The sequence below is a fragment of the Zingiber officinale genome, chromosome 8B (assembly GCF_018446385.1).
Source record: "Zingiber officinale cultivar Zhangliang chromosome 8B, Zo_v1.1, whole genome shotgun sequence".
Lineage (NCBI taxonomy): Eukaryota > Viridiplantae > Streptophyta > Magnoliopsida > Zingiberales > Zingiberaceae > Zingiber > Zingiber officinale.
The window spans coordinates 24,285,789-24,302,304 of record NC_056001.1 but is presented as its reverse complement, the minus strand read 5'-3'; the positions used below and the strand labels follow the sequence as shown (position 1 = coordinate 24,302,304).

The 16,516-nt window shown below is 35.4% G+C and overlaps 1 protein-coding gene across 1 annotated transcript; it reads right to left on the bottom strand.

Annotated features, from left to right (window-relative positions):
• Positions 1-2,309: 2,309 nt before the first annotated feature.
• Positions 2,310-15,004, bottom strand: LOC122015151. Its single transcript, XM_042571891.1, has 2 exons — positions 14,343-15,004; positions 2,310-3,349 (listed from the first exon to the last, which is right to left on the bottom strand). Exons 1-2 carry the CDS (start codon positions 14,871-14,873, stop codon positions 2,672-2,674), a joined length of 1,209 nt encoding a protein of 402 aa, XP_042427825.1. The 5' UTR covers positions 14,874-15,004; the 3' UTR covers positions 2,310-2,671.
• Positions 15,005-16,516: the final 1,512 nt, after the last annotated feature.

Here is a 16,516-nt window from a genome sequence, read left to right as displayed (position 1 = left end):
TGAGGTCGGTCGGCCTCCGCCGTTGGATGCAGGTCACGGGAGACAAGGTCATCATCTAACCGTCCATTTCAAAGCAATCGGCGTCCCATCGTACGGATCATCACCGCCACGCAAGAGGAGCCACGTGGCGCTCTGTCACCAGGTGCAATTAAGGCGCCCATACCGCGCATGCTTCGGCTTAATGGAGAGGATTTGCGTGATTTTCGAGAAGATTTAGACAAGCAAACATCCACGTTGAGCGACAAGACAACCAAAATGAAGAGCCGAGCGGCTGAATTTGGCAGAAGGGCCGAACGGCCCCAGGGATATTATAAGCTACGGAAAGGCGGCGACCGCCCGCTCGGACACATAGTCCAGTCAGTCGGACTCACTGCCTCCTTCGACTAGACTTGAAGGGAAGACAAGTGATCCGGCGGTAAGAATGGGGGATCCACTTCCTGAAGGGTCTCAGCTTGAGGACAGATGGAGGGCTGACTAAGCGGTTAATGGCCGCGCCGAGCAGCTGAGTAGGTCCGAGCGGAACCAAAGATAACCCAGCCAGGCTTGGGTTTCCGATGCCAAGGCAGGAGAACCGAATGGCCGAGCGGGGACCGAAGGGCCGAGCGGGTGGTCCGTTCCGCCAGGATAAGGGCGAGGGTACAAAGGTTAGCCGAGCGGCCTATTCGTTTGGCTCAGGATATGGGATGTCAATAACGGCATGTCTGATGATTACGCCATACACAAGAGTGCACGATGGAGGATCTTGCCGTCACATCATGGAAAGGTTGATACAGTAGCAGTATGACCTCATGGACGTCTTTCTGACAGACCCATATCTGGGCATGGTCCTTCTGACAGACCCATACCTGGGCATGGTCAAAAGCAGGTGGTTGCTTTGATTGGCGCGCCCAGGCTTCTTCGAGAGGTTTATATAAGGTCTCCATTTTTTCACCGGAGGTATGCAAGTCTTCATCTTGAGGCCACCTTTTTGTTATTCCTCGCCTGACTTGAGCGTCGGAGGGCCGTCGCCGGAACACCCCTCCCGGCTCGGTTTTGCTGCAGGTTCGCCGGAGCACTCGAGGATCCAGCAGGGAGCGCCACGTGCCCAGTGTCTGTTGACTCCTGCTTCGGACAGGATCAGTATGCTTCAACTATTTGTCGACTTTGTTGAAGTATCAACGACATTAGCTCGTTCCCCGGATCATAACCTTCGTCACCAACTTTAACTTGGACTTCGTTTTCACTTGTCGAGTCAGAGTTTGTGCTACTTGAATATTGAGACATTTCGGAGGAAAATAAGAGAAGAATTTTAGAGTGATTTAGGTGTTGAAAGATTGAAATAAGATGATGAGTATTTATAGATGAAATTTTATATTTTTTAAAAAAATTATCCGCTGAAACTTGAAATAGCCGTTGAAATGATCCATTGTGTTGATTAATATCCGTTGTATGAAAAATTAAAAACTAAGAATTTTTTTAAAACTATCCGTTAAAAAAAAATACTGAAAAACTATCCATTTATTATCCGTTGATTACTATTTGTTTAAATGATTTTTTTATTTTTTATTTTTTTAATAGAATATATATAAAGTTTGTGGTAAGTCACAAACTTGAATGTTTGTGGTGGACCACATAACGATTAAAAAATGATAAAAAATATATTAAACGTGTTCAATATTTGCGTGGGCCTCATCTATATTATAACCGTTCTTACATTGATTTTAACATTCATAACGTTATAACATTTGAATAACATTTCAATGCAGTTGCTCTTAATACTCGAGAGTTATAAGTAAAGTTGAGGATTCAGTTAAAATCGAATTGATCAAACCAAACAAATTAAAAATCAAATAAATTAAAATTTTTTGAACTGAGCTAACTAAATTTTCCTTCGAAAATCAAACTGATTAAATATTAATTAATTTAATTTTCGATTGAATTAATCAAAAATTTAAAATTAAATTAATCAAATTTAAATTTTATTTAATTAATTATATTTTAAATAAAAAATAATTAAATTAATATCTTTATTCGATTTAACCGAATTAATAAAAAATCAAACTCAATTTTAAAAAAAATAAAATATGAATTAATTCAGTTTATTTAAAATAGTTAATTTATAATTGCTATAATAATATTAAAATAAAAATATTTTTAGAATCAGAAATATAATTTCTTAACATTTGATTATTATCAAATTGCTCCCAAATTTTTTTTTATTGTCAAAATAGAGTCTTCTCTAACATCTGATATTTTAAAAAAAAAAACACTAAAAATTATTTCTTCGCCCTCGTGCTCCATCCATGCACAAAGACTATCATTATCAGAAATGTACAAAGAACACAGTATTTGCACATATAATTGTTGATTAAACAAAACACTCAGGAATTACAATGCAATAAAAAAAAAGAAGGAATAATACATGTTGGTATTTGACTGATTCCAGCAACATGCACAAATGTGCCAATTGTAGCTCCTATGGAGCATTTTTCTTTTTTTAAAAAAGAAATAAATACGCCGAGACAATCCTCTTTCCATCATCTAAATTGGAAAACTTCCAGGCTTTGGATATCATGATTATAAATCATCCCATTCGATAAGATCTTCCTATAATGTTAGGGAACTTCTTTCAGAAAATATTAAGGCAGCAATTAATTCGAATAGCCATCATGGTATCATCCTTTGTGGCAGTCTAAAGAAGTCTGAGATGTGCTGTGTCGTTAAGCCTCTTTATCTGCCATCCCGTTCTTAGAGAATGATGCAGAACTGTCACGGAAGAATCATCGATCGAGAGCTTTTGGGACACCATAGGACTGCATTCCAGAAGTCCAGTGAGAAGACATTTGATTGGTATTGCATGCGTGAAGATTCCGACAGAAGAAACGGTGTTCTTACTGCCATCTGAAAGGAGGTTCCCATGAGTGACTTCCCTAGGGGAGAACTCTTCCTCCGCCTCGTTATCTCCAGTAGTCACAAATTGAAGCCTGCTCTTACCAGATTTCTTCTTCTGGAAGGATGGCCGGTTCAGCCTGTAAAGCAGATCCCATTGAAGCCCATCTCGATCTTGAATTGAATTAGTTGAGCTGTTCCGTGAGAATTCCTTGGACTCATTTCGATGGATTGATATATCAGCCACTGCAAGTTTCTCAGATAATCTCAGGACCATCCTGTTAAGAAATTCAGTCATGCGAAATGCCACCTGCCGAAGTGATTCTCCTGAAGGAGCACAAAAATCAGGCTGGGTCCGCTCAATCAAATTAAGCATTTCTGCAGTGTAAACTTCTGACTGCAAGCAACCTTCCCATTGTCCCTGACTCATCTCAAACAGAGCATCAGATGATTGTATCAACTCCTCAGAGAAACCAAGCTCCTGCATGTACGACAAATTACAAGTAATTCAACAGCTTGAATGATTGAGCTTTTACTACATTTTAAATTTTCAAAATATGAAAGATCAAGCACCACAGTTACCAAGTATAAAGTGTAGTAGAGATTGATGTCGATCCCAGCACATTCCAAAGTTTAGTATGGCAAATACAAAGTTACTTTACGAAAATGAAATGACTTCATGCTCTAACAAGTAAACTTCATTATACACGTTTAAATAACATAGTTCATTAGCATTCTTGATGCAATATAATAGAATGCCACATAGTTTCAAGATAGCAAGATGGCGAATGAAACATTTATTATTAGTGTCATCTATGTAAACTGAAAATTTTCTAATATTTTGTTGTAGAAGTGACAGCCTGGAAAAACTATCCAAGAATATTAAAACCAAATGATCTTAAAAGATTCCAGCGACTTCAGAAAGTTACAAGGCATCAGCCAAAGTTAGGCTTAACCATGTGTTGGCATTTCTACATCGTCATGCTATATCCTAATACCTTTCTGCCTCATACCTCCTGTTCATATATGGATGGGGCATGTGAATAGCTGAACAACTAAAACCTGAAGATAAAGGATAAATACATTTAAATCAAGAGATGACTATTGTAGAATCGTGTAAATTAAAGTATTCAAGAGTAATCAGATGTAAAACACTATAGATACTATATAAAATATTAAAATTTTCAAGTTTTGTCTCAAATTTAATACTCAATCTGGATCCAAGTTCAAAAATTTTACTGCTAATGCCATTTGGCAGATCAATGAAATATTGGCACGCCGCATAGGTACAACAGAGATTCCCCCATTCACAAGGCGGCCAAGGAGTCGGTTTGATCTTTGAAATGTATGGGCACGTCGCTAACATAAGACATTCTTAATTGGCTCAACCCACTTTTTGAAAGGACTACCTCCAAGAAACTGCAGATTGCATATGCAATGTCATCTCCACTCAAAACCACCTAGGTCTATATGCAGCTGCTGGGGCTGCTTTTCAAACATTAAAAGTTTAGAAGTTAATTGAAACATTACAGGTATATTACTCAACAAACCACATTGAAGTTGAATGGTACAAATAAAGACTATAACAAACCACATTGAGGTTGAATGGTACAAATAAAAACTAGAAGGTCCCAATACATTAAGAATTAAAACCATTATGAAGGTGAAGCAAGAGTAGAAGACCACATAATACCAAGAAGTACAATCAAGAATGTACCCAATTCCAGATAATCAACGACGAACCTACTGTACAAGTACAACCAGTAAGTATCACAATTATAAAGGTGAAGCAAGAGTACAAAACCACATAATACCAAGCAGTACAATCAATTTCTATCAGCCTACTCAAGAGATTAGTAGACAGATCACCCAATTCCAGGTAATTAACTACGAACCTACTGTACAAGTACAACCAGTAAGTATCACCGATTGGGTGGTATGTACCATGTACCCAGCTGGTATAGGGTAGCATACCACCTTTAACAACCTGGCATGGGCTATTGAGCTTTGGTTCAAAAAGGAAAAGAAGTATCATGTAACGAAGAAATTATATATATATAATAGAGATGGCAATGTTAAGATTGAACAAGTGGTGTTAACAATCAGTTTGTCCATGAGCAATTAGGGGTAGGTCCAATACTAAAATGAGAGAAAGCATGCTTATTTAGTGAGAGAAAATACATTGAGATAGTAGGGATATGTTCAAAAGGCAAAAAGAGATCAGATCATATATTTAGACAAGTAGAATCTAGTTGTGTAAGAGTCATAAGAAATAGAAGGGGATAAAAAATTCTAGTTAATAAAACAAAAAAAGATTTGATTGATTTAATATTACTAGAGATATAGCTTTGTGTAAAGTTCAATGCGGAATAAGATTGATATATTGATTGATTGACTCCAAAAAGGACAAACTACACTCGACGATTATGATGTGGATATGCTATACAACAATGAAATGTGGTGCATTTTGTTGAGACCTTCCAATATAGATGTACACTTGACAAGAGTTATAACATTGATGTGAAGAAATTTAATTTCTGAATACCATTAGTTTAATTCGAAACATCATGTATGTGTAGGTCCAATAATCTACGAGCCAAGTGAACCAAGGTTTGCATTTAATAACTATCAAAAAGAAGAAAACACAAATGTCCTAAATGACTGAATTGTTGAGAACCATAAAATTTTGGAAAGTAATGGAATGAATGTGCAAAACTTAGACGACACTAACAAGAAAAATAAATCATACTACACATTTAGTACAAGATATGCTACAATAGAATTAGAGGTTGAGTGGAAAATACGTTCTGTTGGAATTATATGCTTAATATCCATCTACTCAATCCAAGATGGCAGAGTAATGAAGTAAGATGCTTGTACTAATTCTAGTGACACAATAAAATATCTCACAACTTTCACATGAAACACATGTTATTTGAGACATTTAACAGTAGACCAACCTTTTGTTTGCATATATATAACTTCAGTATCCATATTATGGTACATGATATGCTGGATCAATAGAACAGTGAGATCGATAATGAATTGTTATCTTAAACGCTTTACAATTCTGTGAGTGGTAAAAACAATATATTATTGACGATTTATTGCCACTAGGTTTTCTAAAACTCATGTGATATCATAACAAAGTCATGGAGATGTACAACTCTGCGTGATGGACATTGTCCCGTTAACTTGATAGAGTTCATTAATCCAAAATGTGTGAATCTAAATTTACAGTAATTAACTCATGAAATCCTATAAATTTACATAATTTAGCAATAATTCTATTGAAAATAGGGTGTAACAATTACTCATCTTAAAGCTCGGCATCCTTTTTAAAATCCAACATTGCTAGATTCATAACTTAGAATCATTTCCAACTAGAAGAGCAAGTCCAATGGTCCATACTTATTGATAATCCCTATTGAATCCCTCACAATGGTGACAGATGCAGCCTTTCTTGTTAAACCCTTCATACAGGTTCCTATATGGTCAGATGGTAGCTCTACCACCAAACTAGCTATTAGTACCCCTCAACAAGCCTAGGGTTTAACTTCATAGGCATAAACCACTGAATCAAAATACTTAAGCCAAAAATTGATCAGCTTGGCAGTAAACTAGTTTGGCAGACTATCTATTCCCAAGGAAATCAACCAACTCTGCAAGTAAGAGTAAAATTGAGTGTAATGGTCCACCAACGAGGCCATTACATCGACATATGCAGGGTACCATAATCGAACATATGTTTTGATGTTGTCAAAAGTTCAAGTTAAATCTTGTTATTATCTGATGAATTAATCTAGTCAGGATCCTCAACTCGGAAAGCCCTAGTAGATCAGCTGAACCGATACTAGGCAGGGAAAATTTCAGCAAATCCTAGAACCAGGAAGTCCAGATGGGTCAAGTGGACTTAACATCTAGTAGGTGGACTCGATAGATCTGGAGGACCCGATATCGAGTCAAGTGGAAGTCCTAGCAGCCGATCCAATGTTGAGCGGTTAAGTCCAAATAGATCTGAAGGACCCGATGTTTGACGAGTGAGTTGAGGTAAGCTACTGGAGGTAGTGCAGTGAGGTCGTGTCCCAGTAGAGACAAACCTTAGGTGTTGATCCAACTAAAGAAACCAACGAAGGTTTCTAAGTTGAGATCAAAAAAATCCTAACTGTCGTAATCATGCATACTATATTTATATTAATCCTGTTTTATAGGTTTATGCTCTAACTCTGTTTTACAGGATAAATTTTCTAATCTATTTTTTGCAGGATCGTTCTGTTGACGGAAAGGAGTGTCCAGTCGACGGATCCGTAAAAAACCATAACAACAAGATTCGATCCAAAATGCAAATGCAATTTTCGATTCCGACGACGGAACAAATGTGTTCAATCGACGAATTGATGAAATATCAGAATAGTAAAATTCGAATCAGAATACAAAAGCAAAATGTTGTTCAGTCGACAAATAAAGACTTATCAATCGATGGAACAACGTGATCTCAGGGATTGGGCGGATCAGATCTGAGCAAATAGGAAAAGCAAAGTTCAGTCGGCAGAACAACGAGATTTCCACGATCAAACGGATTGGATCACAGCAAACAAGGAAGGATCAAAGGATTTGTTGACGGATAGAGTGACCGGTCGACGGATCGGTTCAGTCGACATAACCTCTTATCAGTCGACGGAACGAGCCCTATAAAAGAAGCCCTCGAGCTTCGAGACAAGAATAACTTCTACCTTTTAATTTTCTACTACGCTCATTCTCTGCTCGTGCAAGCTGCAACTACTACGACATCGAGAGGACTCCGACAACCTACGCATCTTGTTATATTCATTGTTGTCGGTATATTTATTCTTACTTGCACATTGTTTCGTAATTGTAATATTGTTTGATCATTTAATGGATTGCCCAATGAACGTGATCGACGATTACAGGCCTTAGAATAAAAGTCGTCAAAGATTCGAAACCAAGTAAAAATAGACTTGTCTTTTGTCTTTATTTGTTTTTATTTCCGCTGCTTAACTCTTTAGTTTTTACGAAAGAAAAGAAAAGTCTTTTAAAGCAACGAGATTCACTCCCCTCTCTCATTCTTTCACGATCCAAAAATTGGTATCAGAGCAAGACTACTCTGAAAATACTTAACCGGCTTTCTAGCAATTTTTTCCTTTCGTTTGACTAACTTTTTATTTGTTGTTATTCTTTATCCAGCACTACTAATCCCAAGACAAAATCTTGAAAATTTTAGTCATTTTTTTTCTATACTAGAATAGCAAACTTTCACCAAGAAAGCTACAACACTATTCGTCCACCCCTCTTCAATGGAGAAGATTTTAGCTACAGGAAGAGGATGGAATACTTTTTGAAGTCCGACATCGATATGTGGTTTACCATCAAAAAGGGATACAAATCACCAAGCAAAAACGAAGAACCACTAGATCCAGAAGATTGAGATCAATAGATGAAGATGGCTCAGATCAACTACAAAACAATGAACACCCTCCAGTGTGGTTTGACAAAGAAAGGGCTAAATCGAGTTAGCCCCTCCGAAAATACTAAAGAACTGTGGGATTGACTAATCAAGTTGCACGAAGGAACCGACGACTCAAAGGTAACAAAAAGAGATTTTCTTTTAAATCAATTGTACAATATTAAAATGTTACATAGAGAAACTGCAACTCAACTACACACAAGAATAAAAGACATAATCAACAAACTCCACCTCATTGGCCACCATCTAGAAAACTGAGACGTGATAAGATATACACTAAACTCCTTCCCTCGAAACGTACTGTGGGCATCGATGGTAGATGCAAGTTTCGAAGGATTTATCCATTATAAAGTTAGATGAATTATTTTATGAATTGGAATTACATGAGTAAACTAACACTAGCAAAATAAGATCAAGGAGGCTAAGTCTAAATCAAAGTCAAAATAAGAATCTGAGAGCAAGTCAGATTCGGATTCAAACAACGAAGAAGAAATAGTAAACATGGTAAGAAGGATGTTTACTAAAAAGAAGTTCAACAAAAAGAATATGAAGAAACAAAGTATTTCAACCATATCAAAATTGGAGATAGTCTGCTATGGGTGCAATAAGAAAGGTCACTACAAACATGAGTGCCCCGACATAAAGGAGGAGAAAACCAAGTCTACAAGAAAAAGGAAAGTACTTAAGGCCACGTGAGATGAAACTTCATCGGAGAAGTCGGATATGGTAGAGCCAAAGCAATCAAGTCATCTTGAACTTATAGCAATGAACGAAGGATCCGAGCCAAGTCCAAGTCGAACCATAGATTCGTATCCATTTCAGAAGGAGCAAAAGAGGTAAATTTATTTTCAGAATTTCAAATGCACAAAGTTATTAAATGTTTATTTAAGAAATTAACTAAATCCGAGGCTTAGAATGATTTGCTACTTAAGGAAGTCAACCACCTTAAGGAGCAAGTAAACTTGAATCCCTCAACTAACCATGCTCAAAAAGGAACTTCAACTCAAGGTGCAAAACTTGAGAAAGAAAATTCCAATTTGAAAAATCAAGTAGAGGGACTCAAGAAAACATTAGAAAAGTTCAACTTGAGCTCCAAGTAGTTGAATATGATGTTTGGATCTCAATGAACTGTGTACAACAAATCTGGACTTGGATATAAAGCTAACTCATACAACAAATCTTATATGTCTTTATTAAATCAAAATGTTAGAAACATAGTCCAAACATTGGATTCTGAAAGCTTCTCTAACAAAGCAAGTAGGACCAAACCAATATTATATACCAAAAATTAATATTCATTACTTAAACATAAAACATAAGATATATGCTTCAGGGGAGGCGACAACTAGTTGTCACCTCAATAACTTAAAATACCCGTCTCGATATTTAGGACCAGTAATATTAGGAAATTTTTTAACTTAGTTCCAAAAAAGATTGGGATGATAGTAAGTCAGAGAAGCTAAGTCGAAAGCATGTCTAAGAGAATCATATGTGTTCAACCTAGTATAATAGGCTTAGAGAAACTAACTGAAACTACCCCTATCTAATCTGAATTAGTTGAACCAAAATTTAGCATTAAGTTCTTTGGGTAAGACTATTTTGAAAAGTATTTAGAAAGTGATCAACCATGATACTGAAGGTCATATGCCTCGCTATCGACTAAAAACTTATTCTTAAGAAGCTTGCTTGATGAACCCAAAACTAAGTCTAAAGCCAACATCAGTTAAAATTATCCCTTAAAAATTAACTTAAAACTAATTAAAATAAAACTAAAATTAAATTAAACTAATTAAACGTAAATTAAAATTAACCTAAGACTAATTAAATTAAAATTAAAATTAAAACTAATTAAATTAAAATAAAAATAAAACTAACTAAATGAAAATTAAATTAAATTAAATTTAAATTAATAAACTAAAATTAAACTTAATAAATTAAAATAAAACTTAAATTGAAATTAAATTAAACTAAAACATTGATTAAATTAAGTCAAACCTCAACTTAAATTAATTAAACTTAACCTTAATTTTGATCTTAAATTAGCTAAACTTTAATAAAACTTAATTTTAAGATTAAAATTAAACTACGATTAATTAAACTTAAATTCAATTAAGTTAAACATCATTTTGTTAGGGATCATGTTACAAAAGGAAATATTGAACTTAACTACATAGAATTTAAGTCAAACTTAGCAGACATATTTACCAAACTTTTACCTAAATTAAAATTTAGTAAATTTAGTAGTCTAAGACGACAATTAGGTATGCGCTTTGTAGAATAGGTATTTATTTTTGTGTCATTTTTTAACTGATAGTTTTTAAAAAATTATTTTTCTTTTACACCCATGATTTACAAAACTTAGGCTTTCAAGATTATCAAGCTGGAATTAGCCAAGGTCATACGGAAGAAAGCATGATCTGATAGCTTTAGGAAGCCTCACAAACACACTAGGATTCCTTGTTCGTGTACTATAAAACATAGAATAGGGTGAGATGTTTAAGCCTTAGCCTAGATTTCAAATGTTTTTATCAATTTATCGACACAAATCCGGACTCTAAACATACATTGATCAAGTTGAGTGATCTTGTTTAGTCAAAACTAACTGGAATCCAAACACTCAACTTGACTAGCTTTAGTCAAATAAGTTGATATCTTGTAATAAACAGCTAAAAGCTAAAGTCGACATTTCAAAATAAGGACCTTTTCTAAATGTTTCACCAATACAGGCTTAGATTTTAGGATATTTTTAATTTAGGGGGAGCATTACCATCGATCTTGGAAGAAACTTATTTTCAGATTTTCAAACCTTATTTCAAAATTTATTTTATAATTTTTTTTGAAAACTATTTTCTTTAGAAATTCCAAAATCTATTTAAAAATTCAAAAATCATTTTCAAAATTTTTCTTAGCAAACTTATTTTTGAAAACTATTTTTCCTTATAAATTTCAAAATCTATTTCAAGATTTTTCTTAAAAAATTTCAATTCTAATTTCAAAATTTATCTTTGAAAACTTTTTCACAAGCTCTTACTTTTTGAAAAATATTTCAAAATTTTCCTAGAAGCTTTAAAACTTATCTTTGAAAACTATTTCTGAGCAATTTCAAAACTTATTAGAAATTTCAAAATCTATTTTAAAATTTTTCTTAGAAATTTCAAAACTTATTTCCTTAGAAATTTTTAAAACTTATAAAAAATTTCAATATCTATTTCCAAATTTTTCTTACAAATTTCAAAACTTATTTCCTTAAAAATTTCAAAACTTAGAAAATTCAAAATCTATTTTCCTTAAAAATTTCAAACTTATTTCAAAATCTGTTTCAAAATTTTTCTTAAAAATTTCAATACAAACTTCAAAATTTATTTTAGAAATATTTTTTTAAAAAAAAATTGGTCCTAACTTTTGGAAAACTTCTTCAAGAAATTGATGCTTCTGCTGTAACTTCAATTTTTTATGTGTGTCAAAGGAGGAGAAATATTAAATTCAGAGGGAGTTTAACTTAAGGGGGAGAAAGTTATGTTTTTAACTTTGAATATCATGTTTTTAACTTAACCTTGAACTAGATTGCTAAACATCAAAAAGGGGTAGCTTGTTGGTGCAGAGAGCACCATAATTGAACCTATATTTTGATGTTGTCAAACGTTCAACTTAAGACTTGTTATTATCTGATGAATTAATCCAGATGCTCAACTCGGAAAGCCCTAGTAGGTCAGTTGAATCCGATACTAGGCAAGGAAAGTCTCAACAGATCGTGGAACCAGGTAGGAAGTCCAGATGGATCAAGTGGACTTGACATCTGACAAGTGGATTCGATAGTTCTGGAGGACACGATATCGAGTTAAGTGGTAGTCCTGACAGTCGATCCGATGTTGAGCGGTTAAGTCCAAATAGGTCTGAAGGACCCGATATTTGGTAGGTGAGTTGAGGTAAGCTACTGGAGGTAGTGTAGTGAGGTCGTGTCCTGGTAGAGCAAACCTTAGGTGTTGATCCAATTGAAGAAACCAACAGAGGTTTCTAAGTTTAGATCAAGACAGTCCTAACTGTCTTAACCATGCATAATATATTTGTACTAATCCTATTTTGCAAGTTTATGCTCTAACTCTATTTTTCAGGATAAATTTTCTAATCTGTTTTTTACAAGATCGTTCCGTGAAACCAGAACAGCAAGATTCAATCCAGAATGCAAATGGAATTTTCGGTTCCGTCGACGGAACAAATGTGTTCAGGCAATAGATCGATGAAATATTATAATACTAAAATTTGAATCAGAACACAAAAGAAAAAAGTTGTTGAGTTGATGGATACAGACTTATCAGTCGACAAAACAACGTGATCTCAGGGATTGGGCGGATCAGATATGAGCAAACAGGGAAAGCAAGGTTCAGTTGATGGAAAGATCTTGATTTGTCGACGGAACAGCGCGATTTCAGTGATCAAACGGATCAAATCACATCACACAAGGATCAGAGGACTCGTCGACGTGTATAGTGATCAGTCGACGGATCGATTTAGTCGACGGAGCCTCTTATCAGTTGACGGAACGAGCCATATAAAAGAAGTCCTCGAGCTAAGAACAACTTCTGCCTTCTAATTTTCTACTGCGCTCATTCTCTGCTCGAGTAAGTTGCAACTTCTATGACAATGAGAGGACTCCGACAACCTACGCATCTTGTTACATTCATTGTTATCGGTATATTTATTATTACTTGCACATTGTATTCATAATTATAATATCATTTGATCATTTAATGGATTGTCTAACGAAAACGATTCACGATCACAAGCCTTGGCATAGGAGTCATCAAAGGCTCCAAACAAGTAAAAATATACTTGTATTTTGTCTTTATTTGTTTTTATTTCCGCTGCTTAACTTTTTAGTTTTTACGAAAGAAAAGATCCAACAATAACTAGCACACAATTCATGGTGTAGAACTGAACTAGGATGTCACTTGGATTTCAAGAGTTGCATGGATCTTATACCCTAGTGTTGGGAGTTTAGGTCAAACTCTTCTATTCCATCATCTCTTTTGAGAGAAAGTTATGTTGATATATCAGAGGTAAATCAATCCAGAATGATTTAATCTGAGACAGCCATTCAATGCCCATCCATTCAATGAACATGCGGAGGGCAGGCCATCCGTTCAAAGCCCATCCATCACAATTAAAACTGTAAAACTTCACAACCAAGGCATTTGGATCAACTGTGAACAAACTTTGGCAACACCACCTTTACTATTTTAGAGAGCTGACCACTTAGAGAACCTGGTTAATCTCTAATCCCTATACTTCTGTTCGTTTTAGATTTTGTTGTTCAAAAGAGTTCAGTATTTGAAGAAACAGGTACACTAGCTTCCTATCCCAAACCAGAACTCAGAACTCATAGTGACCTGTTTACTTTGGCAGGCGAGACAATAGTCTTTTAAGACAAGGCAAAATTTTAAATTTGCTCCTTCCACAATGTGCATGTGAGACAAGGCGGCATTAGCAAGCATTGGATTGGCGAGCAACCATTAATGAGGTCGATTGGGTAAGCGTTGGCAAGTGACTGAGTGTCAAGTGTGCATCGAGTCGATGCAAGGTAGAGTCGTTAAGCAATATCATCTACATACTTTCTCTTCTCGTTAGGGTAAATGAAGAATGTAAACAAGGAGAAATGTGTTTTTTTTGTCCCTCTCTTCACCCTACTTTCACTCCTTCCACTGATATTTTTTTCCTCCTAAACTAATTTGTTTGTTAGGATATGGAGGCAGTGACTCCATTTTCATTCAGTTATTTTCTGAAAAAAAATATACATAAAAATTTACCATCAGTTTCTTCAAGAAGAACAGTAGTGGCTCGAAGATCTGAACCTGATTGAGGATTAATACCAAGAAGAGGAATATTCAACTGAAAAAAAATTGCGCCTTTCGGAGACAAAGGTGGTGTCTAAGAACAGAGATCTACGATTTGAGAAGCGATCTTTAAGTAGCTAAGAAAGAAGAAAAGTTACCCGGCAAACAAGAGTAGAAGTAGCCCTCGCCCTATCCAAAGGCGAGGTGTAGACTTCGTCGAACCTCACGCCCTGAGACTTGAGGAAGACGGCCAACGCTCTAGCCTGTCGTTCCCCGTTCGAGGTCAGCCTCGCGGCCTCCGTCCACCGACCGCCAACCAGATCCGTCCGAAGATTGGCAGCGCATTCGCCGTGGGCAATCAGAAGCACCTCCGTGATCCGATCCGCCGCCATGGCAGCGACGCCGCGAGGTAAGAGCGCCAGGGGAGGAGGCGGAGGGAGGAGAAGCACGTTACAAGGGTCCCATACCTTAATGGAAGGGCCGAGCAACCGAGGGGTTCCAGCAGCAGAAGGCTGAGGGGAGAGAGGGGAGGCAGCAGCACGGCAGGGGAGGATTTCTGGCTCCTGCTCGAGAACCTTCTCCTTGGAGGGGATGATGGGGTGGTTTCTGGACATCACACCTACCTCCTCTTCGTCATCGTCATCGTCGGATGCCTCGACGCCAGGTTGCGAGGACTGGGAAGAGCCCATGGTGAGAGAAGAAGGCGGCGGCGGCGGAGGGCAGGGGAGGCGGAAGGGCTACCGCATTGAGCGAGTTCAGCGGCGGAGGAGCCGAAGGAGCAAAGCAGCTTGAGGGTTATCTTCGCGATCCCGGCGGGCGATCTACTTTCCCACAATAATAAAGGAAGAGAAATAATGACGTCACTCGCCCTCAATTTCGAGAAAATTTCATCTCCACCCCCATGTTTACCTTCTTTTCTAAAACGCCCTCAAACTATTAAAATCATCAAAAAACCTCTAGAATTTAAAATATGTTATTATTTCAACTAATGCCCCAACCATTAACGCCAAATTACATCTAAGTATAGAATGATGTCTATCTATCTTGTAATTTATCTACAAATGCATATGAAATAAAATTATTATTTAGCGTCTAATGATAATCAAATAGATAATAAATCCATCTAAGTACGTTAACTAATTATGTCTGATCTAAGAATAACCTATAAGTCTTGTTGCAATCGAGCTATCAAGTTGAGCTAAGTTAAGCTTTCATTTAGTGTATAACTACATCTTAAAAAATTAAGAGAGCATCATTTTTATTATACTCTCAAAAAGTTTTATTTTAATTTTAATGAAAAGTATTTATATTTCTACTTATCGACACTAATAATACTATATTGCAACCATTATGAATTATAGTTGTTACGATAAAAAAATTTTAATCGGTATTTGCAATCCACTTTCTATTATAACACCTATCATTAGGGACGAATCCAACGGTGCGATAGAGGGGGGAGGGGGGGCATCAACGGTCGTCTCTCCTTGCCGATGGTGAAACCCCTAGTATTATGGGGTTTCACCAATAGAAATAGAGGATATCATCTCTTGTTCCGTGTAAATATCACGCCTCTATACTTGAATTCCTAGTTCTGTCACTGCCTATCATCTCATCAAAAAGTATGGGGTCCACTATCACATATTCATTATAACAACATATTTTTTTCACTCATATTCATTTAACATTAATACTCATTATTTATTCATCTCATAGTACATTCAATCATCTTAAAATTATATTATATTAAATAAATATTATATATATATTATAATATTTAAATAATAATAATGATTATTTTTAATATATTTTAAAATTTATAACTTTTTAATAAATAAAATTAAAATAAAAAAAAAAAAAATAGCCTCACGTGTTCAAAAGAAGATAAACTCCGTGCATGAGAAGTGAGATATCTTTTTTATAAACATCTTAGTTTTTTATTATTTTTTTTATAAAGAAGATAATTGAACATACATTGAAGTTTTTTTTATTATTTTTTATTTATAAAGAAGGCAATTGAAAATTGCTTGAACACGTTGAATGCCATGTTGACATTAACATCGATCTACAGTAATTTTAATATCAAAAACTAGTTATAACACTAGTTAAAAATAATCATCGCAGAAACCCTTAGTTAATACTGATCAATATTACGTTAGAATATATATAAAATAATGGTAGAGTAGCTATGATTAATATATACGGTTATAATTCATAGCTAATAAGTTTTTTTTTTAATTTAAGATTGTGTAGTTATGACATGCTAAAGAAATAAAAAAATTAAGATGAAATGCTCTTTTTATAATAAATGCAAAAAATGCCTTTTAAATTTTTA

What these genes read in the sequence shown, in the direction of transcription:
- LOC122015151 (XM_042571891.1), bottom strand. Translation starts at nt 14,873, where the DNA reads ATGGGCTCTTCCCAGTCCTCGCAACCTGGCGTCGAGGCATCCGACGAT. An exon ending in CTTCTACTCTTGTTTGCCGG is followed by an intron (nt 3,350 to 14,342) that starts GTAACTTTTCTT and finishes TCGTACATGCAG; the next exon opens with GAGCTTGGTTTCTCTGAGGA.